The sequence below is a fragment of the Antennarius striatus genome, chromosome 12 (assembly GCF_040054535.1).
Source record: "Antennarius striatus isolate MH-2024 chromosome 12, ASM4005453v1, whole genome shotgun sequence".
Classification (NCBI taxonomy): domain Eukaryota; kingdom Metazoa; phylum Chordata; class Actinopteri; order Lophiiformes; family Antennariidae; genus Antennarius; species Antennarius striatus.
In genome coordinates, this window is record NC_090787.1 from 6475314 (window position 1) to 6501634 (window position 26321).

The 26321-nt window shown below is 39.7% G+C and overlaps 1 protein-coding gene across 7 annotated transcripts in view; it reads left to right on the forward strand.

The window, feature by feature from the left end:
• hdac4 (histone deacetylase 4) overlaps positions 1 to 26321 on the forward strand; it is a 103018-nt gene that overhangs the window by 9166 nt on the left and 67531 nt on the right. For all 7 annotated transcript variants that reach the window (XR_011037704.1, XR_011037701.1, XR_011037703.1 and 4 more), the window contains exon 3: positions 22962 to 23024. Coding sequence is in view for 1 of the 7 variants with exons in the window: in XM_068329720.1 (XP_068185821.1) it covers positions 22962 to 23024 (63 nt within the window). In the remaining 6 variants the exon portion in view is untranslated. The remainder of the gene's footprint in view (positions 1 to 22961; positions 23025 to 26321) is intronic.

A 26321-nucleotide genomic window follows, 5' to 3' on the forward strand; every position in this document is an offset into this window, starting at 1 on the left:
AACTGGCTCTTGTGTCCTTGGAGACAAATGTTCAAGTGGAAGGTCAGTTCATAAATTCTCGCATTGGGGAAAATATGAATCACGTCGACCAACAGGTGCAAGATTACATCAGTGAGAGGTTGTAAATTTTGGTTTTCAATATATCACTGAGCCTTAATCTCCACTAAAACCTATATAATCTCTTTGCCTAGTACCTATATCGGCTTTCTATGAAAAATATTGAGAAGTCATTTATATTTGAGCCACAGCTGCTTTACAGTTCATCTTTGGACCGATACTTATGTATTTACCAGTTTAAATGTAGCCTGTTAATGTACTATAGATTTAACTAGATTTATAGAAAGGTGGAATTTCAAAAACACATATACGTTCACAAATAGAGAGAGATGGACTTAATACCAAAATGTGTTCTCAAGTACTTTTAAAGGACAATGATACTTTGTCAAAGTCTGAAAATTACTCACTTGCATTACATTGAGTTCCACAAAAGTTTGTCTGTCTTTTGAACTCATTGAATTAATTTATGCGTTCGTTTATTGAATTGCCATGATTTATTTTTGGACCTAGAGGCCCATTTATGCTCTCTGCTATGAAGTAATTATCACAGCAGTCTTCCATCTGCCTTCTGCATTCATCCATGCATAAACATGTTTTCACACGTTTTTGCAGTGTTGCTATTAGGGAGGGAGACACAACAAAGTGTACGGATGCAACAGAAGACAAAGGTTAAAAAAAACCCCAGAAGTTTAAAAATTCTCCATACTCAAGCTCAGTTACTTAATGGCTTCACAGACAACAGCATCCAGTCTATTGTTGCCTCTGCTTGTGTTGAATTGTGTTTACTTGGTATATTTTCATATCCTCCTCTAACTGTCCTAATATATATTGAAATGAAATTTTGCTTCAGTGTTAGTCACTGCCTTCCTTACCCATCATGCTTTGGCTGTATGGTTTAATGTAGACTGCTGGCATAATATTCTATTTCGGCAGAGATTTGTTGTTTGATCCAAATCAGTTTCAAGATTTCGGATACATTTTTTTGGTTGTTTTTCTCTCTTTTGCTCGGATCATTTCCATGCAGTATCAACTCTTAGCCTTTCATGGTATTTTCCATCTTCCTAAAATAAATTTAGGGAGTAGGATTACAATTTTAGTCATCAGTTTGGCAGTATGTTTGTTTTTGGTTAATTCATAGATATTATTTTCCTGTCTTTATCTTCTGTTGCCAAGAATCCACTTTCACAAGTGACTGAAAACGCTCCTGTCCACAGTTGTTAAACTCATTTCAACTAAAAAGTGAGTCTTTTTTCCTTTGTTAATGGTTAAATTTTGTCCCAGTTTTTGGAAAGCTTTTTATGATTCCTAACAAAACTAAATATACTATACAGAACACCAACATCAAAGGCAATGTGTGGGATAGTCTCACTGATATTCTGTAGTAATCCAAATCATTTTCTCCACCTAGAGAACCTGTGAAACCTGAAGCTTTCCATGCTTATGCTTACCACCAGTCAGGAGTTAATTGCCCCCTGTCCACCCTGTCTGTGCAGTATTTCTAAATCATTTTCCATATATGACCGATAATAATTTCCCATTTTCAAATGACCATTTTAGAGCACTGAAGGTCCTTTTTGTCTGACTTAAACTTGGGTGGCAAAGGCTAGCAAGTGGATGCAGTACTTGGTATTTTGGAACTGGGTTTATGTCTTGGAGCCAGAGCTAGAACACACACACACACACATACACACACACACACACACACACACACACACACACACACACACACACACACACACACACACACACACACACACACACACACACACACACACACACACAAAACAAGGCCCTCCCCTTCGTTCTACGGCACTAGCGATCAGACTGATGGGGTGGGGGAACGCAAATATTAATATGTCTGCCATTGGAGGCCTTGACTTTTTGCATTTTTTAAATCCTTTGAGTCCGACCAAAGAGAAGCTCACACTGGGTTGTTGGTATTGATATTATTTGCTGGTCATGCTTGTTACGATTCATATAGTTTGATATTTTAAGCAGGCATTCTTCAGAGAATGTTAGTTTTTCTTGTAATAAAACAGAAAAAAATCTTTACCCCTTTTGAGGACGATATTCAAAGAGCCATCCAGTTGTACTGGTTTCCATTCCGCTGATGCATTTTGTTAAATTATACTTGCATGTGAGCTTTCATCCATCCTGCCATTTTAAGATTAATTCACACCACTCACCATGGAGCTGAAAGGGCTGAGCCCAGTAAGGGTGTGGACAAAAGGAAAGCTATTACCTTACAGGGTTTTAGATTAGCATTTCGGAATGTGGTGAGCTGGAGTTGTCTCTTCTGGAGTCGTTGCAGCAGTACGGTGTTGAGGTAAAGGGTGTGGACTGCAGCAGGAGCTGGCTTTTAAAATAAATACAAAAATCGCACCTTCTCACTTTTCTGAGTCCTTTTCAGACCACTGATCCACGGCAGATGGTTGTGAATTATTCATGTCAAGGTTTTGGGACTTGCATAGCCACATGTAGATTTTATACCAGAGAATATTCAGTATGAGAAAGAAAGTGAACAGCCATCGAGGATGTGCTTTTTAAGAGTTGCTGGAGCATAAACAGTCGATAACAGATAAAACTGTTTGGGTTTTTTTCACCATTGGGACTGATGCAGCACTGCAGTGTCATTACACAGTTTAAACTCCCTTATGTGCTGCTGTAAAAGCCACTTTTTTTTTAATCGACTTTATTTCCATGTCTAATTGTAGCATTAGCTATTAGCGCTCGGATGAGAGGATGTGCACTATCAATGCAGGGATGATGTGATTTTTAAGCCTTTCCTGTCATATATGAAGAAAAGTGTTATGGACTTTCACATTTTGGGTTAGGGTTTTCCCTTTTTAAGCACATTAGTCAAAGCCTAGCTAAAATAAGTTTAAAAAATGTGTATTAAGCAACCCAAGTCCCCTGATTTTAGGGAAAGCCTAATTGTCTAGCTTTAGTCTTACTTCTATTCTGTCACTTTTTTTCTCAGACTTTCTTTTTCAACTCAAGACTTTTAATGGCAGCTATCAAAACCCTGCAGTGTTGGATTAGAGTGGAGTGTCTGGGCCAGGTTATTGGAAAGTAAAGCATAATCTTCAAAAAGGGAGCTTAACCTTTCAAGGCCCACGCAAACGAGGCGTCATTTAAAAATGGCTCAGGAAATGATTTGATATGTTTAAGTCTGAAGTTTTGGAAAGTGTTTTTTAAAGATGACTAAAGACAACCAAAACAAGGAGCTAATCTCATTGCCAGATAAAGCAAGTGTTTATCCTTCAGAAGAATTTATTAAGTATTCAGGTCTTTTCTTCTACTGGAAGAGAGACGCAGAATTAAGACTTCGTTTTTGAGCTGCTCTGCTGTGTTCTTTCAAATTGAAAAAAAATAATATAAAAAAATTGTCATGTCACTATTCATTATTCAGTAGTTTTGTGGTTGATTTATTCGTTTTTATAGAGAATATGGCCTTGAACTTACACATTTATATAATATGTATTAAATGTAACTTGTAGCAGCACGGTGGCACAGGGGGTAGCTTTGTCAACTCACAGTAAGAAGGTTCCTTACTTAACCTGCAGACTGAGTTATCAATAATTGTTCAACAAGGAAAGCAATGGAAGAAAGATTAAAAGTTGAAAGATAGTCTCGATGTCTTCTATTAACCCATAGTGAGCCACTTCTCCCATGATGCTCAGAGTTAGAATTTGAGAGGCTATGTTTGGTCGCTGTGCAGCAGATGCTACATCTAAATCTGCAGATCCCACCATCACGTAGCAGTTTATGCAAATACTGTACGTTGGCCACTCGAGGCACAATCGTAGACATATCATAAAGCATACTGGAGTCTACGCAGAGCGTGCTCGTATACAACTGATGAGAAGTCCACCATCCATATGCTGGACGTTTCTTATGCACAACGTCTAGAATAAGACTGAGAATCTTTGCACCACTGTGATTCCTGTCTGGCTTGAAGGTATTATCTGTGTATGGGTTCAACAGGAGACAGAAGAGAAGAGGGAGGCTACTTGAGGATGGGGTCTTCGAAGATGTAATCCTCCTGTTTCTATGAACAAAACAAAATCAAAAGTTCACTTTGGCTACACAATCCCTGTTCTCGAGAGCTCAGCTCACTATGGGTCTCCCAGGCCAGAATGAACTTTTCCAGGCACTAATCTCACTAATCTCATCCCGACAACAGCGGCCTTCAATCTCCACTGTGGGCTCCCTCACACCCAAAATGCATGAAGTGCTTAAGGAGCTTCTGTGTTTGTTTTACTAAAACTCAGGTCCTGTCCTTCTGGAAGGCTTGTTAAAAATAGAAAGTGTTTTGTTTTCCATCTTTTGAATATTTGCAGAGATGGTGACATGACTTTCAGTCTGACTCATTTAGTTGTGCATATCATCTATTAAATTCACACCACATCCTCAGTACACAACCAAACCTAATGACAAGTAACTCGCTTCTCAGGGTGAGCTTGCTTTAATGCAGTGTGGGTGTTTTTTTTGTCAAGGATGGCAATTAATTTTCTGTTGCCGAAGGCTAACTAAAGTTGTACGGACTACCCTTCCTATGCAGAAGAGTGAGGGTGGATGGAGGGATAAAAAGATAAAACCCAGTACCGAGAGAACACGAAAAAGAAATGAAACTTATCTTTTATGTAATATAATTCTGTTTATTGGACGTCAAATCCGTGGACATGCAGACTTGAGTTTTTGGAATGTAGCAACAAGAGATTAACTTCTGAGTGGCGAGTCAAGTGCAGCCTTTCAGTGGCCATCCAGCAAACGTCTCATATCAATGTTAACACAAAATAGGTTTTAAATAGCTGTAAAACAAATTTGATCAGGTACTGGCTACATGTTACTCTAAAAAAGCACCTGGTGCTCGTCAAAATCCATTTTCCACACCTGAGGGACTCCTTTGAGGACTGTGACAAAACAGATCCTCGTTTTATCTTTTTAATGGGAAGAATTAAAAAAAAAAAGGTCAAAAGCACACAGTTTTAATCAGTCAAAAAATCAGCTAATTAGATAGGCAGATAGCGACTGGAAGCCGCTCCATTAGTGAACTCCATGGACCCACGATTGTCAAGTTAATCAGTTGTTCCTAACAGGAGCTGCAGCTGAAGTACTAATTAAAAAGAAGTTATTATAATAAGCGTACACTGTTGTTGTTGTTGTTGTTATTGTTGTTCCCGCCTACTGTTTGACGCCTGTCTGTGTAAGCCGCCTGCTGTCACTTGATGTGGGTAGCATTACAGGGCTTGATGGAATAAGTAGAAGCACCAGGGAGCCCCAGAAATATTGAGAATGTTTTTCCTCAGCAAAAACATTGAAACTAGTTTTAATCTGATTGATGCTAACGTCTCAACATTAAATTGTCAGTAGAGGAGGAGAGATTGATTGATCGTTAATCGATAACAGATGATGTTTCATTGGTTAGTTGAAAAACAAACACTAAAATAAAACGTTAAATAAATCTACATGGCCATTAATATACGAAGATCTCCAGTTCACGCACAGTCAGTGATCATAAAACACATGATCTGTTTATGTCTGAGAGAGAAGGGGAGAAGCGCTGCACCAAAAATAGAAAATGAACGCCTGGTGGGCAGACTGCCATCAGAAGATGAATGCGCCAGAAATCCTCACTAAGTGAACCTGCTGTTTTTACTTGTTAGTTTCCTAAACTTTTATTTACGTTTTTTGTGTATGACAGAAAGATGTCCTAAAAATATGTAATAGATAATATTCCCTCTAACATTTTCTGTATTACAGTGCATCCTCGTGAATTTGCACATCAAAACTCGCGACTTCACCTCATTGTGGATTTTTGGTATGCAGTCATGTAATACAGTACACACATTCTATTGGCTGACAGCATCCGGCAGTTCACTCCGTTCCGTGAGTCTCGGACTTACGTAGGATGCAAAAATGCTTTAGACAGTTGATAAGAGTGTGGGAAAAGGTAATACAGATAGAAGGTGGTTTAATATCAGTATGGGGAGGGTCATAAACGGTTAAATTACTGTAAATAATAAGATAAATAGATTGTCGGTCTATCGCAGAATTCATTAATCTCGTGTGGTTCCTGGAAAGCATTATATTTTACAGTCAGTGTTCAATGAGAGGAAGACAGACTCAGGGAAATGCAGGAGCGAAACGTCTTTAGTGGAGTCAGTAAATTTTGCAGCAGGAGGAAAATTCCAGACACTGAGCAGAAGTCCCCGTCAAACCTTTTGAACATTTCACATTCATGTTTTTGTATTTTAATCAACACCTCCAGGGTTGGAGGATTGCTGCCTGTCTGGGAGTCTGATGTTAGCTCAAAGCTGCGGCGCATGGCCGTCAACAGCATCAGTCACAGTTTTCCAATGAAATGTCATTGGCTTCAACATCCAAAAAGTAATCAGTCACGTTCAGTTTCTTACATTATGTTTGGAAAATATGTTCAAAAGCGAGTGGATCTGGGAAGTGGATCTCCCTTTTTAACATGTCAACATTTCTAAAATTATAAATTCAACGTTTTGGATCTATGACTTTTGTGTCACCTTATTCCGTTAGTGGAGGGGGTCTTTGTCTTTGACCTAAGTTTTCCAGTATGTCACCCATGCAGATGTCATGTGACAAAATACTGCAGAAGTATTCATGGTCAATGTATCACTCCTTACTGCTAGCTGCTAGCGCTGTTTTTTCTTTTCATTAAAACTGTGATAAATAATACTTCCATATTAGCTGTCTAACAATGACTCTACCTTTTATGTATTTCATTCAGTGGGGTTCTATGATAAACTCATTATATGAAATGAATCTTCCATTAGTATATAGCACATTATTATGAAATATAGCTGTATGCTGCTCTTAGCAGTCTACATGAAGATTTACAGCGCTGCACGCAGTCACCCTGCTCTGAAAATCTATGCAAGATCAGAGTTCAGCATCTCTCGTCATCCGTCAAATTCCATGAAGGTTTGTCGTCCTCCCACGCCTGTAATTTACCATGCTTCTCCATTTGCATATCATAGCAAGCTCATTACTTTAGCTTTCAAGAGCTGTAACTTATTAGATGAATGAAACACATAGGGTACGCTGTAGATTAACTTTTGGCTGGATAAATGAGCCCGTGTTTACACCCTAGTTGAGTAAAATATTGCTTGCTGTGACCTGTGGTTTTTGATGCTCTTTGCCAAAGGAGAATCTAAGAAAAAGAAGCGTTTTGTTCCGTCTCAGAGGGATTGTCACTCTTGCCTGCTACAAAATATGTTGAGCATCAGTAAAATGTTCCCTGACATCTAGAGCTAGAATTTTCTTTCCATTTTTCAAGCAAGAATGTCAAAATGTTTGTTCCAGTTTCTGCAAGGAACATTTGTTTGACTTGACAGTTGTGAAATGAAGGGACTTTAACTTTTTAACTGTTAGTTGGACAAACCTATTTTTAAAAAACGAATAATGAAATAAGAAGAGTTATTGACGACCTTACTCACTAGTTTTGAAGATGCAATCTTGCAATACTCTTGACTATACTTTCTATTTTATTTTTAGACACTATTGCAGCTCTTGGTTGGAGTTAGCAGACAATTAGTGTCTGTTGTAATTCCAAAGATGTCAGTCTCCATGTCTCTCAAGAAAAGTAATTGGAGACAAGGGTCCTCTTTTATTTAAAACATGTAAAAGTTTGATCTGGACGGCAGCACTGGGTGAGAGAAAAGTTGGAGGAAAATTGGAAGAAAACCATCAGCTCTGCTGCCGCGGAGCTGATGAACTTGGTAATGAAACTAAGATCATGACCTCTGAAGGATTGATCGAGTAAGACTACAAAATGAAATGATAATTTCTCCCTCAGGGAGCCTCAGAATGCTCTGTTTTCTCCTCAAAGTTTCAAAATCTCCACAAAGCTTGCTTGATGCTAAATATTTCCAGAAGAAAAAGCCTTATTATGATCTAAAGAAGATGTTTTAAAAGCTCTTCCCTCCTTTTCCCATTTCTCCAGAATGATTTCACTCCTTTGCTCACCAAAATCTCAGTGATTATTACATGCTGAACCATCCGTTCTGTCCTGTTATCGTCACCCTGACTTGTCTTTTGTGTCACCGTCTATCAGGCTCACTGTCATTATCACACAATTGCACTGGGAGCTAACACTCTAATGAGCATCCCTGCAATGGCAAGCCGCACAGCAAGCATTTCATGCAAATGCATTGGAAGATGCTGACACATCGTGTAACACACGCAAACATCGGACCCTCCGTGGGAATGTTTATTTGACCTGACAAAGATGCTCTCTCATCTTTGGGCTGAGCAATTTATAGCAAGCACACTGAACACAACACTCGGGTGTGGAGGCCTTTTAAAGCTAGTTATCTAATCACATAAAGCAAAATAAAACTTTGTGTGGTTTCAGGGTAATTTTAGTGTTTGTTTATTCCACTTCATTTTTTTTGATTATTAAATGAATGCCAACATTTCATTCTACAGCCAAAATAACACTATCATGAAGCAGAAGATACCCCAGTCGTTAATTCTGGATGTTCATAATCTGTAAGCATTATGGGAAGATGCTCCTTGTTTCATGTTTTCTCATCGCAGCCTATGTAGCCGTTTCGTCCACCAATTTTACTGCTATTCAGTGAATTTGGATCTCCAGCCAGATTGCAGCGTATGTAGATATGAAACGTAATAAATGCTGATCTTTTTCTAAATCAACATTTACCTGAATTAAATGTGTAACCACACCCAAAATGTGTAACCGCACCGCAACAGCAAATATATGTGGAAGATAAGGTCTATCATTGTCTGCTTTATTTTCTACTTATTTGACAGTTGATCATTTCAGTAGATTTATAAAGTCGTTGGACGGGGTCTGGTGTGCTGATTTATGTGTAGTGTGTATTCATGTGGAAAGAATTCTGATCACCTGTAAAGCATTTCAACAGGCTGTTCACTGAGACAGGGTTTGATCAATTCTAATCAATTTGAATCAGATCTAACAGGATGTGACTGTATATACTAAAAGCTGTTTGAAGCGTTCCAACCTTCCTCTACTAGTTCCTCTACAGGTGTTTTATTTGAACGTCGAATCAGCATGTGTTAATGATGATAAATTACCGGACAAAAAAATAAGATGTTTTTGATCTATTTATAGACCCTATTAATAGTCGCCCTCCACCCCACCTCCCTGCCTCAAGTGTTTTCTTCTTTCACAAAGTTATTCACACATTCATTGAGAGAACAGAGAACATTTTGTTCCGAGAACAGATCTAATGGGGCCCCTATCTCCTTTTGTCTACACCAGACACACATTAGCTTCAGCCAAAGCATGAGTAAACAAACCGCATTAGAGCAAATACAGGAAGGAAATCTACCAGAGCATTGGTGAAGATGGTTTTTATATGGCTGAAGCATTTCAATTTCATTACACTCATGCCTAGTTTCAAATACTCCAGTAGGATTGACGGCTGATTCCCTGCTTTGCAACAGAAAGCTTTTAGTTCATAATTTATGGCAGTGTTATTTTCATGTCATTTTAAGCTCCACATGAACCGTCGATGTGATCCTCGACCTCTGTATTACGTCCATAGAGGATCACAACGGCCTGATACATTAGTCAAAGTAAATACCTATCTTAAGGGTGACGGTGATCTAAAAGCCGTCCGTACGGAAGATTAGTGATGGAACAATGTAATCACTGTACATTTGTTCTGTAGCTTCATTGTCAGCACAGTAGAGGCATGTTAGATATATTCAAGAGTTCTGATAAATTTAGTACAAATCTTCTTAGGTTCATGTGTCAAACTCAAGGCCTGTGGGCCAAATGTGGCCCACCACCTCATTTTATGTGGCCCGAGAGCATAAAAGATCAGAGGATCTAAAAATGGATTAAAAAAAAGTGTGCTCTGACCATAAACTACATTTCCCACAATGCAGTAAGTAAGCCAACTTAATTACTGCGTTGACAAAAACTTTTGGAACAATATAAAGTCCTAGCTTTTGTTTGATATTATTTTTCATTATTTACTTGGATAGTTATTTACTTGGACAGTATTATTAAATCAAAATTTGATTTATGATGAAATGCCTGCAGATGAAGTGCAGATGAAGTACATTACTGGTGCTAAAACTCAGTATCTTTGCTTTGTGACACAGGAATGCTGTAATTCAAATGTTGAGCTATTGGTGTGACTATTGCCTCTCGGGCCCTCACACACAGGGTCAGCATTTAGCCATCGACTGGGGGCCAATGTATGACCATAGGTAAGCTTTTGAGGCTCAGGATTAGAATACACGTGTGCACCGGCAGTTAGATAAGGCCACTTTCTTAAAATTAATGAGTTTGCCATAATTTGTTATTACACCAAGCTGTTTTTATAATTTGCTGTGACTTCAAGTTTTCTGCAAAAAAGGGGTCCCTGAAACAATCTGGGACAAGGACACGTTGGTTATTGTTGTTAACCAGCAGTTGAAAGCATGTTATGGGCTACAGATGGAACCAACAATATTGCAGCTCCAAGATGGCATGTGGAACCAATCTGCTAATAATCTGGCCAGAAAAAGAGCTGAGCCTCTGTCTCCATCAGCAAAGGTCAGGCTGAACATAGGCCCTCGTTATTGAAGGCCCTTTTGTCAACACAACTACAATAAACAAGCAAGCCATTCTCAGCTCTGCCCTAGTGTGCTTATTTTGCATGAAAACAAGCGTGACTATTTTAATTTGTAATTAGAGGGAGAAAATTGGCATAGGGACTGAGCCAATCGTAGAGGGTGTGTGTGTGTGTGTGTGTGTGTGTGTGTGCGCGTGTGTGTGTTTGTGTGTGTACATACTTGTATAAACGTCCATGGTTGACACAGTTACGGGCCCTTTCATCTCTCCCTTTTATGCGGATAGTGAGGCTGTCAGGACTGACACTTCTTGATATGCCTCTTTAAAACCTGCCAGTCAAAGGTCTTGATTGGAGCGCGTTGAGTCATACTGTGAATGTATCAGTAAATGTGAGTGTTCCACAAGGCTTCATTCTACCTTTATTCACTAGCTGCTTCATTAGTATGACTCACATCCTGACATTTCACTGCCAGTGTGTCATCACACTGTCATCTCTGACACTTAAAAGTTGATGAATTTGTGATGCATGCATTAGTCTCGTAAGTTGACAGGAAGTCTCTGAAGCCATGGGAACGGAACAGACATGCTTTCTCGGCATCGCATAATGTCACAATAACATATCTAGGCTTATCAGGTGTAATGTGTCACCCTGTTTTAGTTTAGCACATTAGCATGCTAAAATTTACTAATGAACAGTTTTTTTCTTTGAATCTAAAGTCGCTTACTTTCATTTTGTATCAGTGTCTTCTTATCCTTTTGGCTTTTCCCTTCAGGGGTCGCCACAGTGAATCAGTTGCCTCCATCTAACCCGTCTTCTGCATTCTCTTCTCTCACACCAACTACCTTCATGTCCTCTTTCACCACATCCATAAACCTCCTCTTTGGTCTTCCTCTAGGTCTCCTGCCTGACAGTTCAAAACTCAGGATACTTCTACCAAGATCTTCACTATCCCTACTCTGGACATGTGCAAACCATCTCAGTCTGGCCTCTCTGACTTTATCTCCAAAACCGCTAACATGTGCTGTCCCTCTGATGTACTCATTCCTGATCCTATCCTTCCTGGTCACTCCCAAAGAGAACCTCAACATCTTCATCTCTGCTACCTCCAGCTCTCCTGTCTTTTCCTCAATGACACTGTCTCTAGACCAAACAACATCACTGGTCTCACCACAGTTTTGTACACCTTTCCTTTCATTTTAGCTGAAACTCTTCTATCACTCATCACACCTGACACTTTTCTCCGCCTCTTCCATCCTGCCTGTACACGCTTCTTCACCTCTTTTCCACACTCTCCATTGCTCTGGACTGTTGACCCGAAGTACTTAAAATCCTCCACCTTCTTGATCTCTTCTCCCTGTATCCTCACTCTTCCACTTGGGTCCCTCTCATTCACACACACATGTACTCTGTCTTACTGCGGCTAACCTTCATTCCTCTCCTTTCCAGGACAAACTTCCACCTCTCTAGCTTCTCCTCCACCTGTTCCCTGCTCTCACTACAGATCACAATGTCATCTGCAATCATCATAGTCCATGGAGATTCCTGTCTAACCTCGTCTGTCAGCCTGTCCATCACCATAGCGAACAAGAAGGGGCTCAGATCTGATCTCTGATGCAGTCCCACCTCCACCTTGAACTCCTCTGTCACACCTACAGCACACCTCACCACTGTCTTACAGTCCTCATACATGTCCTGCACCGCTCTAACATACTTCTCTGCCACTCCAGACTTCCTCATACAATACCACAGTTCCTCTCTTGGCACCCTGTCATAAGAAATGAAATAAAATAGAATACATGGACACATGAATGTTCAAATGAAGTGTGATTTTTAACTATGAATTACATGGAAAAATGTTTAATCTATGAAAATTGATTATTAATGTCAGTAAATGATAATATTGAATCACAACACTCCTACATCATAAAGTGAATGTGGATTTCCAGTTGTTTCCAGGGAATGATATATTATACCATTATTGTACCCCCACCAACCCTGACCCCCTCACATATGCCCATAGTGCTTTCTTCAGTCAATGATTTATGTCTAATTACCGGTTATAAGCTCTGCACTTCCTCTGACAGGCGCCATATTAGAAACCAAGTCTTATAATTAACCCATCCTCTCACATGAAAGTAATGGCAGTGCTTTGCCTTGTCAGAGACCCGTGTTGACTGTTCTGTCATCTCAGCCCGGCCTTCCTCAATGCTACTTCTCTATAATATCCTATGAGTTCAAGGAAAGACGAGCTAGCTATTGGGCTGCTCAAGACTCCAGAGGACTGACCTTGAAGGTGTTTCTTGTTCGGTCATCAGAATAGAAAATGCCATCAACAAATTGGACAGGAAGTGATTCTTCCACACACATCAGTGTGCTTATAAATATCAATGTTGAAAATAAATAGACAAATTCAAGTTCTTGCTGATCCCACTCAGCAGCTTGTGTTATGTTTACACATTTACAAAAAAAAAGTTGTAGTCTGGGTCTTTTCTTTAGACTGATATTACACTGTATACAAGAAGACATGTATGTTTTCAGGTGTTTCTTTGTTCTTGACTCTTAGGACAACAACGCAATGCTGTTTTTCTCTGAAAACCCAGAAATGTTTTGATATTTTACTTGACTTTCCGTCTGCATGGCTTGAGCAGATGAATTGTCATGTTTGAGTGAACTTTTTTTCCCTACAAGATTCCAGATTATATCTAGGGACTGCATGAAACGTTAAACACTACATTTGAACAAAATTGGGAAATGTCAGTTTTGTGCTTTAACTCTAATCTGGTTGCCATAGAAACAACAAAACAGCCCTGAAACTCATCATATAAGCGTCACTTAGCTGCTTTCATTTAGACAGCGCTTCTTTAGTTTGTCAGTCCATATGTGACAAATATTGTCTTTATATATATATATACTGTATTATATATAATATTCAGTTTTTTTCCAACAGCGATGATGGACAGCGCGGTCTGTCAGAGAAGTGCTGTGTTTTTTCATAATGTGATCTTAACACTCTTGTGAAAGTTGGCCGTCCTTCAGGTCGCTACCACCGCTGACTGATCTCCGGGAGTTTTGGGAGTGGATTAGCGTTGCTGAAGGAGCTTGTTGACATCAGATGGCATGGGAACTATGAATCCACATACAAGGCTCAACCAAGGAGCCTGAGCAAACCTGCCATGGGCTCATAGAGAGGGGAAAAACAAATAAACTAAGCCCAAAGCAAGTATTCTCACATTTGGCATGTTCCCATAGACATTTGGGAGAGAGATGAGATGGATAAAAAAACATTCTGGTTATCAGAAATGGAGTTATTAGTGTTTTTGCTCAGATTCTGGCGCCGTTCAAAGACAACTAGTATAACAATGCTGATGGATTTGTTTTGAAACGTTAAAATTTCAGCCAAAGGAATGGATGATAAAAGATCTTTTCTGTATCAGATGAGTCTTCGCATCTCTTGATAAAATCACAGGTTTTGAACCTCTTCGTACATCAGTGCAAGATAATTCACACATAAATCCCATGTCTGTGTTTTTCAGGTAGTTATTTGTATATCCAGACATGCTCCTCAAGTGTGATGTGATATAAGACGTTGGGATGAACAGAAAACCTACTGCACGAATAACAGATTCTGCTATGATGACTAATTCTAATAATCACACTGACAGTCAACTCAACATCAGATTGCTCAGTAATCCCACAATAAACTCTCACTAAAACCTGACTGAGTTAGTATTATTGGAGATTATCCCCTGGTCTGGTTTATATGTTGTGCTTGTCAACACGTGCACGCACAAACTCTCTCTCACACAGACAGACAGACAGACACACACACGCACATTATTCTCATGCTGCTTCCAAACTGATTGCGTTTCAGCGATTGTCTCAGTTTCATCAGCCACACAGATCACAGTACAAAGCAGACGGCTGCTGCTTGTAATGCCACTATGACACTTTTAGCTTATTGATTTTGAATGCTGCTAATTCGCTGTCATCAACTAAATGTATGGCTGGGCTTATTCTACTTACACACATCTGGTCATGACACATTGTGTTTGACATCCGCCTGAGTAGAGGACAAATACTGACACAGTTAGCATGACATAAACATTCTGTTTAAAACAGATCTGTACATATGGAATAGAAAGATGCAAAAAATGTTTAAAGATAATGTGGTAAATGACTTCTTTAACATGCTGTTGTATTAGCTTTTGTTCAAAATGCAGAAAACCTACATCACAAATACTCCTAGTGGACGACCTAATGAGAGTAGAGTTTGGGATTGGCTCTAATGTTCTGAAACAAGAAAGTAAAGCATTTTGATTGCAAAGAACATCAACAACAGCAATACGAAATACTGAATAAAAGTACTTTTTAAACAAAGAAGGAGAAAGTTCTTGCATGTGTGTTGCTGTTACAGTATTTTAAGAGAAATGAGGCTGGAGCTTGACAGAAGTAGCATGAAACCCAGAAGCAAGGATGTGAGTAGATGGACGTGTTTCCAGCTGCATCCTAACCTGATGGAGTAATTGCATGAATATTTTTTAAGAATCTAATTGTATTAGTGAGTGAATATGTAATCACCTTTTACCCATGATTATTGTAATATGTATCAGTCACTGTGCGAAAGAGCTGGGCGTTTGTTTACTTTACCGCTAAGCGCCGATAAATAAGGAATTCACAACTCGTGTCAAATAATTTTAGATGAGTGCTTTCTCTGCTGTACTCCTGTCCTGCCCCAGTTTGGTCAGTTAATTTTGCTGCAGCAGTCTCCTCACTTTTGTGTGCTTTGTAAATATCTCTGACTATTTGAACTTCCCAGCTCCACTCATGTGGCAGTGGCCAACTAATACATAAACACAGTGCAAAATCACAGGAGAGTCAAATACTTGAACTGAGGTTACCATGCTCATCCTTGCTTGCTTTTTAAACAAGCAAAGAAAACTCACCCTCCCTCCTTAAAACCTCTCCTAGCACCCAAGTCCGGGAGCTTTGCCAAAAGCAGCCTAACACTAAACATTCACAGCGCTGGGAAGGTACAGGATTGACGTCAGAGAGAACCACATGTAAGAAATTCCTTCCTAATTACTGGGGATGCACTGGCTTATTGAATAAAAAATGTTCTGCTTCATATTCGTCTTTTAAAAGGTGAGTCTGGTAGTTATAGTTTTATAGGTCCTGCTGCTTCTCAGTGTAATATTTCTCATGTTCTTTTTTTCTTTGCCTTTCTAACGCCCTCCTCCTCCTCTTCCCCTTTGACCATCTATCCATACTCCTCCTCCTCCTCTTGCTTTGCTTCCTTCCTCCCACTTTCACTCCAACTCATAAAACATCTCTGTGGTAAATAATTCAAAATTGACAACTGACACCTACACCCACGTCTGCGGGATTTATTTTCTCTTTTGGATTATTTCTGCTGACCAACTGGTCTCAGTCCTGCACCTGTTATTCCTCTTTCCAAGAATGCACCGGTGCGTCTTGACTGTTTTCACTATAGCTTACTGGTCTCTACATATCCAACCCAGTTAAACCCTTGAGGCAACAATTCCTTCCATTTTTGTTTGAACTCTTATATCAGCTGAATTGATGATTTTTGTCTGTATGTATGAAAATTTTCCATTCCTTAAAATCCCTAATCTTTTGAAGCTTCAACGTTGTCTCCTGTAAATGATGTCCCAGTGTTTCCCAACAGCAGAAACGGAGCTCAGTGTCTTTGAATATTTTTGAATATTTATTCTAAATGTAGCAGCTAAAATATTTTCTCTGAAATTCTGCTGCATTTTTTTGCATGTTGCTGCAAATCTGACCTATACCATTTCCTCAAGCTGGGGGTGGGTGGTGGTGGAGTTGATGGAAGGTTCAAGTGGAAATGAAGCTGGCATTAGCTGAGTTGAATAAAGGGAAAATTAATTTAGGAGAAAGGAGTGCGATGGTGAGGTGTGATGGGGTTTCACACACACAGGAAGTATTTGTGCTAAAAAGAGACAGGAGGGTTTCTGTAAAGGCTCTCATATCAACTGGAGGAATGCTTTTGAAGCTTTTCCTTCCTCCCACTGGATGCATTTCATTAGTGGGGGGATGGCTTGTGATCGGACACATTCTGGCGGATGGGAAGACAGGTGTTGGGAACAACAGATTTGGCAGACAGACAGGAGGAAGCCATCGGTTGTGGAACAAGTGATACTAGCAGCCCTCTTTGTTCATTCAGACAGACACGGTCTCAGCATATTAGGAATATCCACGCTCTGCACATATTTCCTAATAAAGCTGCAGTCTACTTTTATGAACTGAATTAAATCTGGTTTTTGTAGCTTCACAGTCTCATTGTACCTAACACCATCTCCAAACAACACCGCATACAGTTGTTAGATATGAAGAATGCAAGACTGTTACATAATGGTTTATATGTCTAAATAGTTATTGGAGAGAGAAAAAAGCTCTCCTGAATATATCAGAATGATTAATTCTCCATGTTGTGTTGACGTTTAACAATGTAGCACTTAAACAACATCATGGAAATGAAGTACAGTAATCCATCTGTAGTAAGGCTCTATTATGGCATGGACATTTAACAAACTTGTCATGTCCAGTCCGTATTTGTCTCACTCCTTCTTTTACACTTTTGTTCAAGGTCAAAACTTAGCAGTTGGAATAGGAAACAGGAAAGGAAACAGAACGGGATAATGATCAGATCTGAAAAGAAAAAACTTGAGGTGAGATTATTCTTGAATGGTATGAGTTCTTTTTCCTTAATGGTGCGCCATGATGGCTCCACTGCTGTAGTTCAAATAGTTGGACATGTCAAGGTCTAAACTGATGTCTTACCCTTGAAAGTAGTCTGTTCAGATTTCCTCTTTCTCTGTTTTCTTCAGGTTAAAAGTTCAATGTGACCAGGCATTGACATGTAGAATGGATGTTTTTCTAATATCTACTCTCTATCACCATTAGAGGCACTAATGAATAGGCGCTATCAGGGTAGACTGAAGGAATCACTGTTTTTAGGTGTTTTAAATTTCTCTTTTTTTTTGGTGTGGTATTGAGAGGAAATGAACACAGCTTACTAAGTGTACCTCTTAGTTTGGAACTGCTTTTCAAAAGACTTAAACAAAGGGGTGACTGCTGAGTTATTAAATCTCATTATATTTATGATGAACTTGACCATGTCAGACAAAAAGTCTGATGTAGACCTTTACTGTGGAGGCAGAGCCTGGAGAACACCAGTCACCGCCGAGTGGAATCCACCATGTGATGTCCACATGTTTAATGCTCTTACAAACAGAAAAGGCCTTCTCTCTACCCAGTGACCCCTCCACTACTCTACAGATGTCTGCCTTTTAGTGCAACACGCACACACACATACACACACAGGCACACAGACCCATTTTGGATATTGGGGAGGCTCGCCTGTCTCCTGGTGGACCTTATGCTGTCTGCCTGCTGCCGAACCACATGGCCTCCACTTCTTAACAGTTATTGTGTGTGTGTGTGTGTGTGTGTGTGTGAGGTACAGTGAGGATGAGGGGCTTGAGGCTCCAGGGGCCATCTGACCGTAAATCTATGATCATGTATCACATTTGATTTGAAAGCAATGTAACCGTCTCTCAGACTTTCAAATTCAGGGAAATATTTGTCATGAATAGATTTTTTTAATGGCAGTGGTGTCAGTCGATTAACAAGTTAATTTGAGTTAGTCACAATAATTTTCTATAGTCACAAGTTTAAAACACTAATATTTATTTACTTGTTAAAATAAATTCATTTGTCTCAAGCACATGGTTGAAGGATAACAGGGCTAACAATGTCATAACTCCATGTCAAGTGTAAGTTCTACCACACAAACTACATCCACAAATACCGCTGCCTTCACTGGGCATGGAGTTAATTTCAGATGGACAGCTATGTCGTGTCTGAGTTCTTTTGGGCAAAGGTATGGGGAAGACCTGACTGATTTTGCCATTTGCATTCAAATCAAATTTGTTGGAACTTCAATATTTGTGTCCCTTTTCTTACTCCCATGTATTGTGTTTAATATAATGTAAAACATATATATTCATAAGCACAACATATAGCACCTATATCTAAGTTGCCCTTTATACTTACTAAGTCACACACAAATCTAAAACAGATCTGAAGGCAAAAGGTTGATTCCAAAAAGGTTAAAGGCTGTGGTTGATGTTATAGGTTTAAATACCCAGAGGAAGTGCTGAGTAGTTAGTAAACATTGCCACAACACCAACAAGTGGTTTTTGAACAGGGCCCGCAGAAGTTATACACAAGTTAAGTCACACACAGACAAACTGGCTTGAACCCAACCCTAAACACGTAAAACTGTCAAACTCTACATTTCATTCATGTTTAAACCATGAGCTCAACCATCTTATGTGAATTTGAGAATCATATCTAAGAAGTCTCGTAACTGTTATAACTCTAAGGTGATTTTAAAAATGAAACTGGTAGGCAAGTGTCGTAGTTATGGTATAGATGTTAAAAAGTACAGGATTAGTGTGTTAAAATGTGTCACCCTTGTGTTATTGGTTTTTGAGTTGACATCAAACAAGTTTCAGAACAATTCATTTTCCCTTTTTAACTTCAGCTAAGGCGACCTAGATATTAACTACTACTTTTAACTACTATTTACTACTACTACTTTTTCCTTATCTATTACATATCTTTAGAAGGCGATTGTAGATGACAATTCTTACTTCTTTTTCATATCTGACCAATCCAATTGGATACCATCCCATGAAAGTAGATAATTTTGTTTTGAGCTAGAGGATGTTTCTCATCTTGGAATGCCATACATCACCTCCCAGCAGGTTGCGTCTTGTGGCTTGGAGTGCCGGTGACAGGTTGGCGTGGCTGGCATGCTCTCAGACTGGCTCAGAGTTTGGTTGGAGCAGAAGGACAGTTTTGGTGGAGCCTCAGCAGACAGGATGGCACAGTTGGCACGGCTCTGAGGCTGGGCTCAGAATACTCCAGACTTGAGCTGCAGAGGACCAGACAGGTTGCTCTGGCTGGCACGCCACGGTGGAGCTTGGGAGTCAGGTGGAGGTAAAGGTGATGTACAATGAGGTGATGTGAAGACTTCAAGGTCTACAGTAGTGGGAGGTAAAGTGCGCGCAAGCTGCCTTTATGTACAAATGTGTACATAAAGGCAATGAATGCAAGTCTTTGAATCTTTTCTTATATTGTGTTGGGATTGTCCTCACCGTTGTACACCGGGTGTGTACCCACTGAAGCAGGCACTACTGCTTCCTGCTAGCCTCATAGCCAACTTGCCTTCTTGCCAGCCGTCGATAACGTGACACTCTGTCTCTTCCTTTTCCATGGGGTGATCACGTATGTTTATCCATGAGCAAATCTGTCCCCTCATGTAGGCTTTTTGTAAAGCGGGATATGACACAAGTAAAGGCCACTTTTCTGCCCTACCTTGTAGCTGTGCTCTTATGCACTTTGCTGTATTCGAAGTGACAATATTTGTACTCCTACATATCACTGGGGAGAATATGCTTTACTGTTGCCTAGGGGAATGAACGTGGCTAAGGTAACACAGGTCAACATATTTAAGTATCCCTCAATGTCCGCATTACTCCCACAGCAACTGTGGCCTACATTAGAGCTGTGTCATACAGATCTCTGTGCAGCGAAATAGTGTGAAGAACATTACAGACTTACATAATGCCGTGCTGCTTATTATGTTGTGATGTATTTGCCCTAAATAGTGTAGAGTGATAGAATTAGTGTTGTATCCTCGCTAAACTATTGAAAAAGACCTTTTGTCAGGTTTGATTTCCCAATAAAACTTTACACAGTGCTCATCTCCTTGAACTTTTATCTAATTTTATCACTGTAACAGCAGATAATAGATGTTTTGTAGAGGACACCAATTCATTCAAAGTCTGACACAATGGTAATGGGGTTTAGACGGGATGGACAAGTACCTGCTTTAGACTGATGAGAGGGCTTTTGAAGTGAATGTGTGGTTGTGAATGCTCTACACAAGTTCTTTCTCTTGAAGACAGCGAAGCTGGAATGCAACCGGGGGAAATAACATCATCCCTGACAAAAAATTGATATTAGAGCTCTTTGGCTGTTGTGTTCTTCTGTGCTTAGAGAAGCCCGTTAGTGTTTTTAATTGATAAGATCATTTACTTTAACAACCAGACCTACAGGCATGGCAGTATTTTAATAACTTTTCAGGTCATGCTTTTATGCACCATATGTACAATGTAAAATATTTTGTAAGATGTTCAGATACTGTATTCCAGTATTTGGAAGTATTTTGCAAAACTGCCAAGGCTAAATTCCGAGCTGTTTGATTATTGATTACTTTTAGAAAAATCAAAAAACTGAAATTCTGAACAACAGTACTCTTGTTCTTCACAAGGGACTAATTGATATACATTTCTTGGCTTATATGCATAAAGTATCCATCCAGACCTGGCTTGGTGATGTCTAGTCTATAGCTACTGTATGTTCTACTAAACACAAGTACAGTATATCATAAATGTTTGCCGGACGGGCTGTTTCTTTGTAGTGTTGGTGATAATGACAGCGAAATCTTAGAAGAATGCTTTTCCTTCCCTGTACAAGAGCCTCTCTTTCCCTGTTTCTATTTGGTTTCCATGGAGGTTTTCTCATCGCTGTGTGTTGAGGCAGAAACTCTTGGCCTATCTTCCTCCCCAGGCGTAAGAGGTCATAGTTTGCTCAGTCAAGAGTGGGCAACCTCTAAACCAGCCGGTTTCCATGAGTTACGTTTCTTGTACACATAAAGATGAATAAACACATTTATATACGCACTTTTCCTTTCATACAGAACCTCTCCTTACACAGACTTACAAAAAAAACCCTATACAAATCTGCAAATCCCATCTCTTCTGTAGCGTTGTTTAGATTTTCTTATTTTCTGCATTTATCATGAGAATTTTAGGATTTTTTTAAAAGGGTCAGAGAGCAAAATAAAAAATGGAGATGTTGAGTATTAAGTGCAGCAAAGGGGAGAGACATTACACTTATGCGCATTTAGCTCTTCCTTTGTGCATGTGTTTCGAATGTGTGATTGCTTAGCTTGTCTTTGACAAACTCCGGTGTTCTCTTTCTGCCATCTGCCGCTACTACCCTACCGACACACACACACACACACACACACACACACACACACACACACACACACACACACACACACACACACACACACACACACACACACACACACACACACTCAAATGCTCATATAATACTCAATCATTGAAAAGCGTTTCTTGATTCTCGTTTTCCTCTTCCTTGAGAGAAAGTTTCCCCTCACAATCTGCACATAATGAAGCTTTTCTCCTGTTTGTTTTTCTGATGTCATTTGTCATGTTATCATCTTGTTTTTGTAAAAGAAACAAAGGAAGCTGGCTTTCACTGGGATATGGAATTCAAAAAATGCATCTAGTGTGTATTTGTGTGTAGGATTAGACATGAATAATTAATTCAGCCCCTCCCTCCATCATATATTAATCATGGAGCAGTCTGCTTAGGCTGAAAATAGCGCCTAGCAACCCAGAAAAACCAAATCCATAATTGTTATGGGTATATTATGTGATGCTGCTCATTTAGGCATGACACAGCACATGGTCTTCTCACATTTTCTTTTCTTCCACACTTTTTCTTTTGTCATGTTTGTCTCTTCTAGTACAAAGACATCCCGATATTTGAGTGATTCTCACAGCTACGCTTTGAAGTTCTGTTTAAGAGGTGTTATCTCTTAAACACAAGTTACTTTCCTATTGACGCCACCACATCTGCATGTGTAGCACACTTTCCTGAACTCTAAATTTGACCTGACGTTGGCAGTTTCCCCACTGAGCATGCAGGCAGAGTTAATGTGGTCATAATTGCATGATTATTGACCCCAACATCCATAACAGCTGCCAATCTCGGGGATAAACTGATGATGGAGGAGTGATGACATCATTTCAGCCTAACTGTTTGCAGATGGGAGCAGAAAGTTTGTGCAATGAGTGCAAAGGCTCTTTCAACAGCTAACTTGAATTCAAAATGGAGCAAGAGTCTTGTGTGACGGCGCAATCTTGACATCAGCTTTTCCTCAACTGTGTTTAACAGAGATTGTATTACTGTAAACATCTGCTAGTCACTTTGGTTTCTCTTGTGTCCCACTCCCCCTCATCCTCGTGGATTCTCCACATCCCCGTCCGTAAAGCCTGTGCCTCCTTCGCGAGGCCAGCAGACAGCTGTCGATGGTTTGGAATTTATTCATCTGCAGATTTCATTATCATGATGAACACTATATTTAGGATGTCTTTTCCTTCTGTTTGACAGGTGGATGGACCAGTGATGAGCCGCCTCTGGAACGTCTCACCCCAGCTGTATTCAATCATTTTGGTAGGAAATCTATATCTGTGTGTCTTTGTGGACTAAATTAAGAATGACAAATTGTTTTGCTACCGCACTCATAGTTTTCTTTCATCATCAATACAAATCAATGAAATGATAAACCTGAACATCGAGCACCAGATTTTATCCATTAAAGTAAATATGGTAAAGAAAGATTCTGATGGTTGATTAAATTTTTAAAAAATTGATCCAAACACTTCCCAGGTCAAATAGGGTTTTGCTTTTAATCTTATGATCAAAGAAACACACGCACACACTGCTGGGGCTGAGTGATTGTTACGGTCATGTTTGGTTTTGCTGATGTGTGATGCACCTCTGATGATTACAGAACATCAGCGCTCAATGGAGGATTTTGTGATATCATGGTTGGTTGTCTTCACTGGATAATGTGAGGCTCAGGACTACACTCTGCCACTCTATATTTATGGGGAAAGGTATAATTTACTCTTGAGTGTGTAGCAATTTCCATCAGCTGACGTTGTGTGTTGTTTTTAGCACATGGCAATGTATTATTCAGTGGCGGACTCCCTTTTGGAATTCGCTTGCCACTGCACACGTGAAAGTCCGTCTAAAATGAGACAATCTGTTGGAACTTCACGCTCTTGTTGACAGAGCTGTGGGCTGATTGCACCACATCAGCATGTCATCAATCCACAGACGGTATGTTTGTCCCATGTGGCAGGAAGAAATGCTGATGCATAAGTGATGTCACGAATATGTTGCCCAAGATCTGGAGCCTTAACCTGTACGTGTTTGATTTAGAGAAAGTGTTCAGTTTGAGTGGGTGGCAAATGCATGATTTATTATTGATTTATGAGTACAGGTAGACTGAAATGAACTTAAAGCCATTTTCTAATCAGATTTTAATCAAGATTGTGGTCATTTTTTTAAAATATTTTTTTTCTTCCAAGTCAAACGACAAGCGGCCCAAAGTTTGTGGATGTGGTACATACCATTGTGTTATACAAGCAAATGCAAAGGAAGTAAAACCACTCACAAAATAAACATGTAAGCACTTATTCTCCTGCTAAACACATTAAACTGGTTTAAAAAGATTTACCAATCAATCACATTACACACAATTATATATGACTCCTGAATCAGTGACACACAGGGGTGACTAACATGATATTAACATATTATGATTTAATTAAAAAAAAAAAAAAACTTACCCGATGGTAAAGTCTCAAATGAATTGTTTTCACTGTTGCTGAATTTCAGTAACATAAAATTCTTTAACTCATAATCCCAATGCTATGGACAAAAGACAGGCTCAAAGCATCACATGTTCTTTTAAAGCACCATTTGTATTTTTCAGCACTGGAAAGCTGGTCAATCGGCATTTCAAAATTTGCAATTTTCCTAATAATAACCACATTTTAAAAAAAAAAAATCTGCCAAAAGGAGGACAACAGTGTTTTATTGGAATGAGCACAGTGCAATGGTCTCTTAACACATTCATGAGATGTGTTAGAATTAATTAAGTGGGTTCCAAGAGCAACAGTAACACTTCCTGTTTGGTGTGTGTGCGTGTGTGTTTGTGTGTATGTGTTCTGTATGTGTGTGTGTGTGTGTCTCCACTGCTGTGAAGTTCGTTTTAACACAGGGCCTAATAAAACTAACAGCTGCAGCGCTGGTGACTATGAAGTTATGTGTGTTTGTACGTGTGGGTGTTTTTTGCAGATACTGTAACTTTTGGAGCCGAGTGAGCATCTATCAGAGTGAATGACTCGTTTGTCAGTTTGAAAAATGCTGAAGAACGAGGTGGAGGAGGATGATGAGCGAGGCTCAGTGCTAGAGACAGATTTGGGTGCATATTAAACAGGATGACTAAATTTTGCACAGAAGGAGGTGCTGAAAGAGGAACAGAAGTCAACACCTTTCTAAATCACTTCCCCACATCATCATGAATATGGCTTTGAGCATCTGCTTTCTACACTCAGACATTAGGTGGGGGACTGAAGATTTAAGACAAGATGAATATGCATGCATGGGTTTGTGTGTTTGCATCACACGTATGTCCATCCGTCCCACCGTATAGCCCAAACTGGGTTCCTCTCCACAAGCCAAAATGGCTTTCTTCCACTCTGCACAAATTAGCAGCAGCCCACGCTCCCCTAACACTTAAACGTCAGAGCACAGACACTGCAGGGAGTGAGGAGGAGTGACTTGAAGGTGAGAGAAGGGATAAGGAAGGAGGAAGAAGGCATGGGACAAATTTGGAGAAGACGAAGGGAAAATAGGGGAGTAAAAAATTACATAGACTCAGTAGTCTTTTTTTTTCTAGCTCACAGAACAGCTTTGTTACGTCTCCTTTCATCACAGCCTGGTGTGAACTGTTCTTGCAATTGTCAAGAAACATGACAGTTGTCTGCTTCAGTGTCTCAGCCCGTGGACGTGTCCATTTCTTGACTGATAATAAGGCTCAGCAGAATGTGAGGTGGCGCTCAACTTGGGAACAAAGAGCTGTTCGTGTAGGATATGGCAGACCAGTTGGCCAGCTTTGGTTTTCTGACATAACAGCTTTTCTTTATTTAGAGTTGTGAATTATCTGTGAGTCCTTAAAAACCAGAGGGATGGGAAGAAAGGTGTAAGAGAAGGTAAAATAGATATAGTGGGTACCGGGGGTGGGGGTAAGAGACATAAAAAGAGATTTGGGAAAAGGACATCAATTAGATTAGAAGACGGCCAACATAAGTAGAAATCAAGTTTTGAGGAAAGACACCTTATGCAATTATCAGCAGACTCATTAGCATTTCAAAACTCAAAACTGGAAGGGAAATCACGAAAAACATAATTTGCGATGACACAAAATTCATCTCAATCGCTGTATCTCTGCTTTGCAAACTGTCTTTTCTGGCTTCCTCTAAACTCCAGTCTCCTCTCCTCTTTCTCAGTTTTTTTTTGTTATCTGTTTTATTTATAACTGTCCTTGGTTTTACACATTCGAGCCTCATCCCAAGATGGCCTGAACACACACTGCACATGGCAGGGTTTCTCTTTGCCCCCAGAACAGCTTGAATATTTGGTTTCACGGATTCAAAAAGATGCTAGAGACATTCAGAAATTGTGGTCGTACTGTGAATCGTAGATTGATTGGCTGCAGATGACTTCTTAGAATCTCACTTTCCACCAAAATATGAATATATCCAACAGGGACTCCAGGGAGAATTGAGATCTGGTGACTTTGGAGTACACAGGAGCCATTGTCAGGATTGGGAAAACAGTTTGATGATGACGTGCAGTTTGTGCCATGGCATTATCCTGCAAAGAAACGGCAATTTG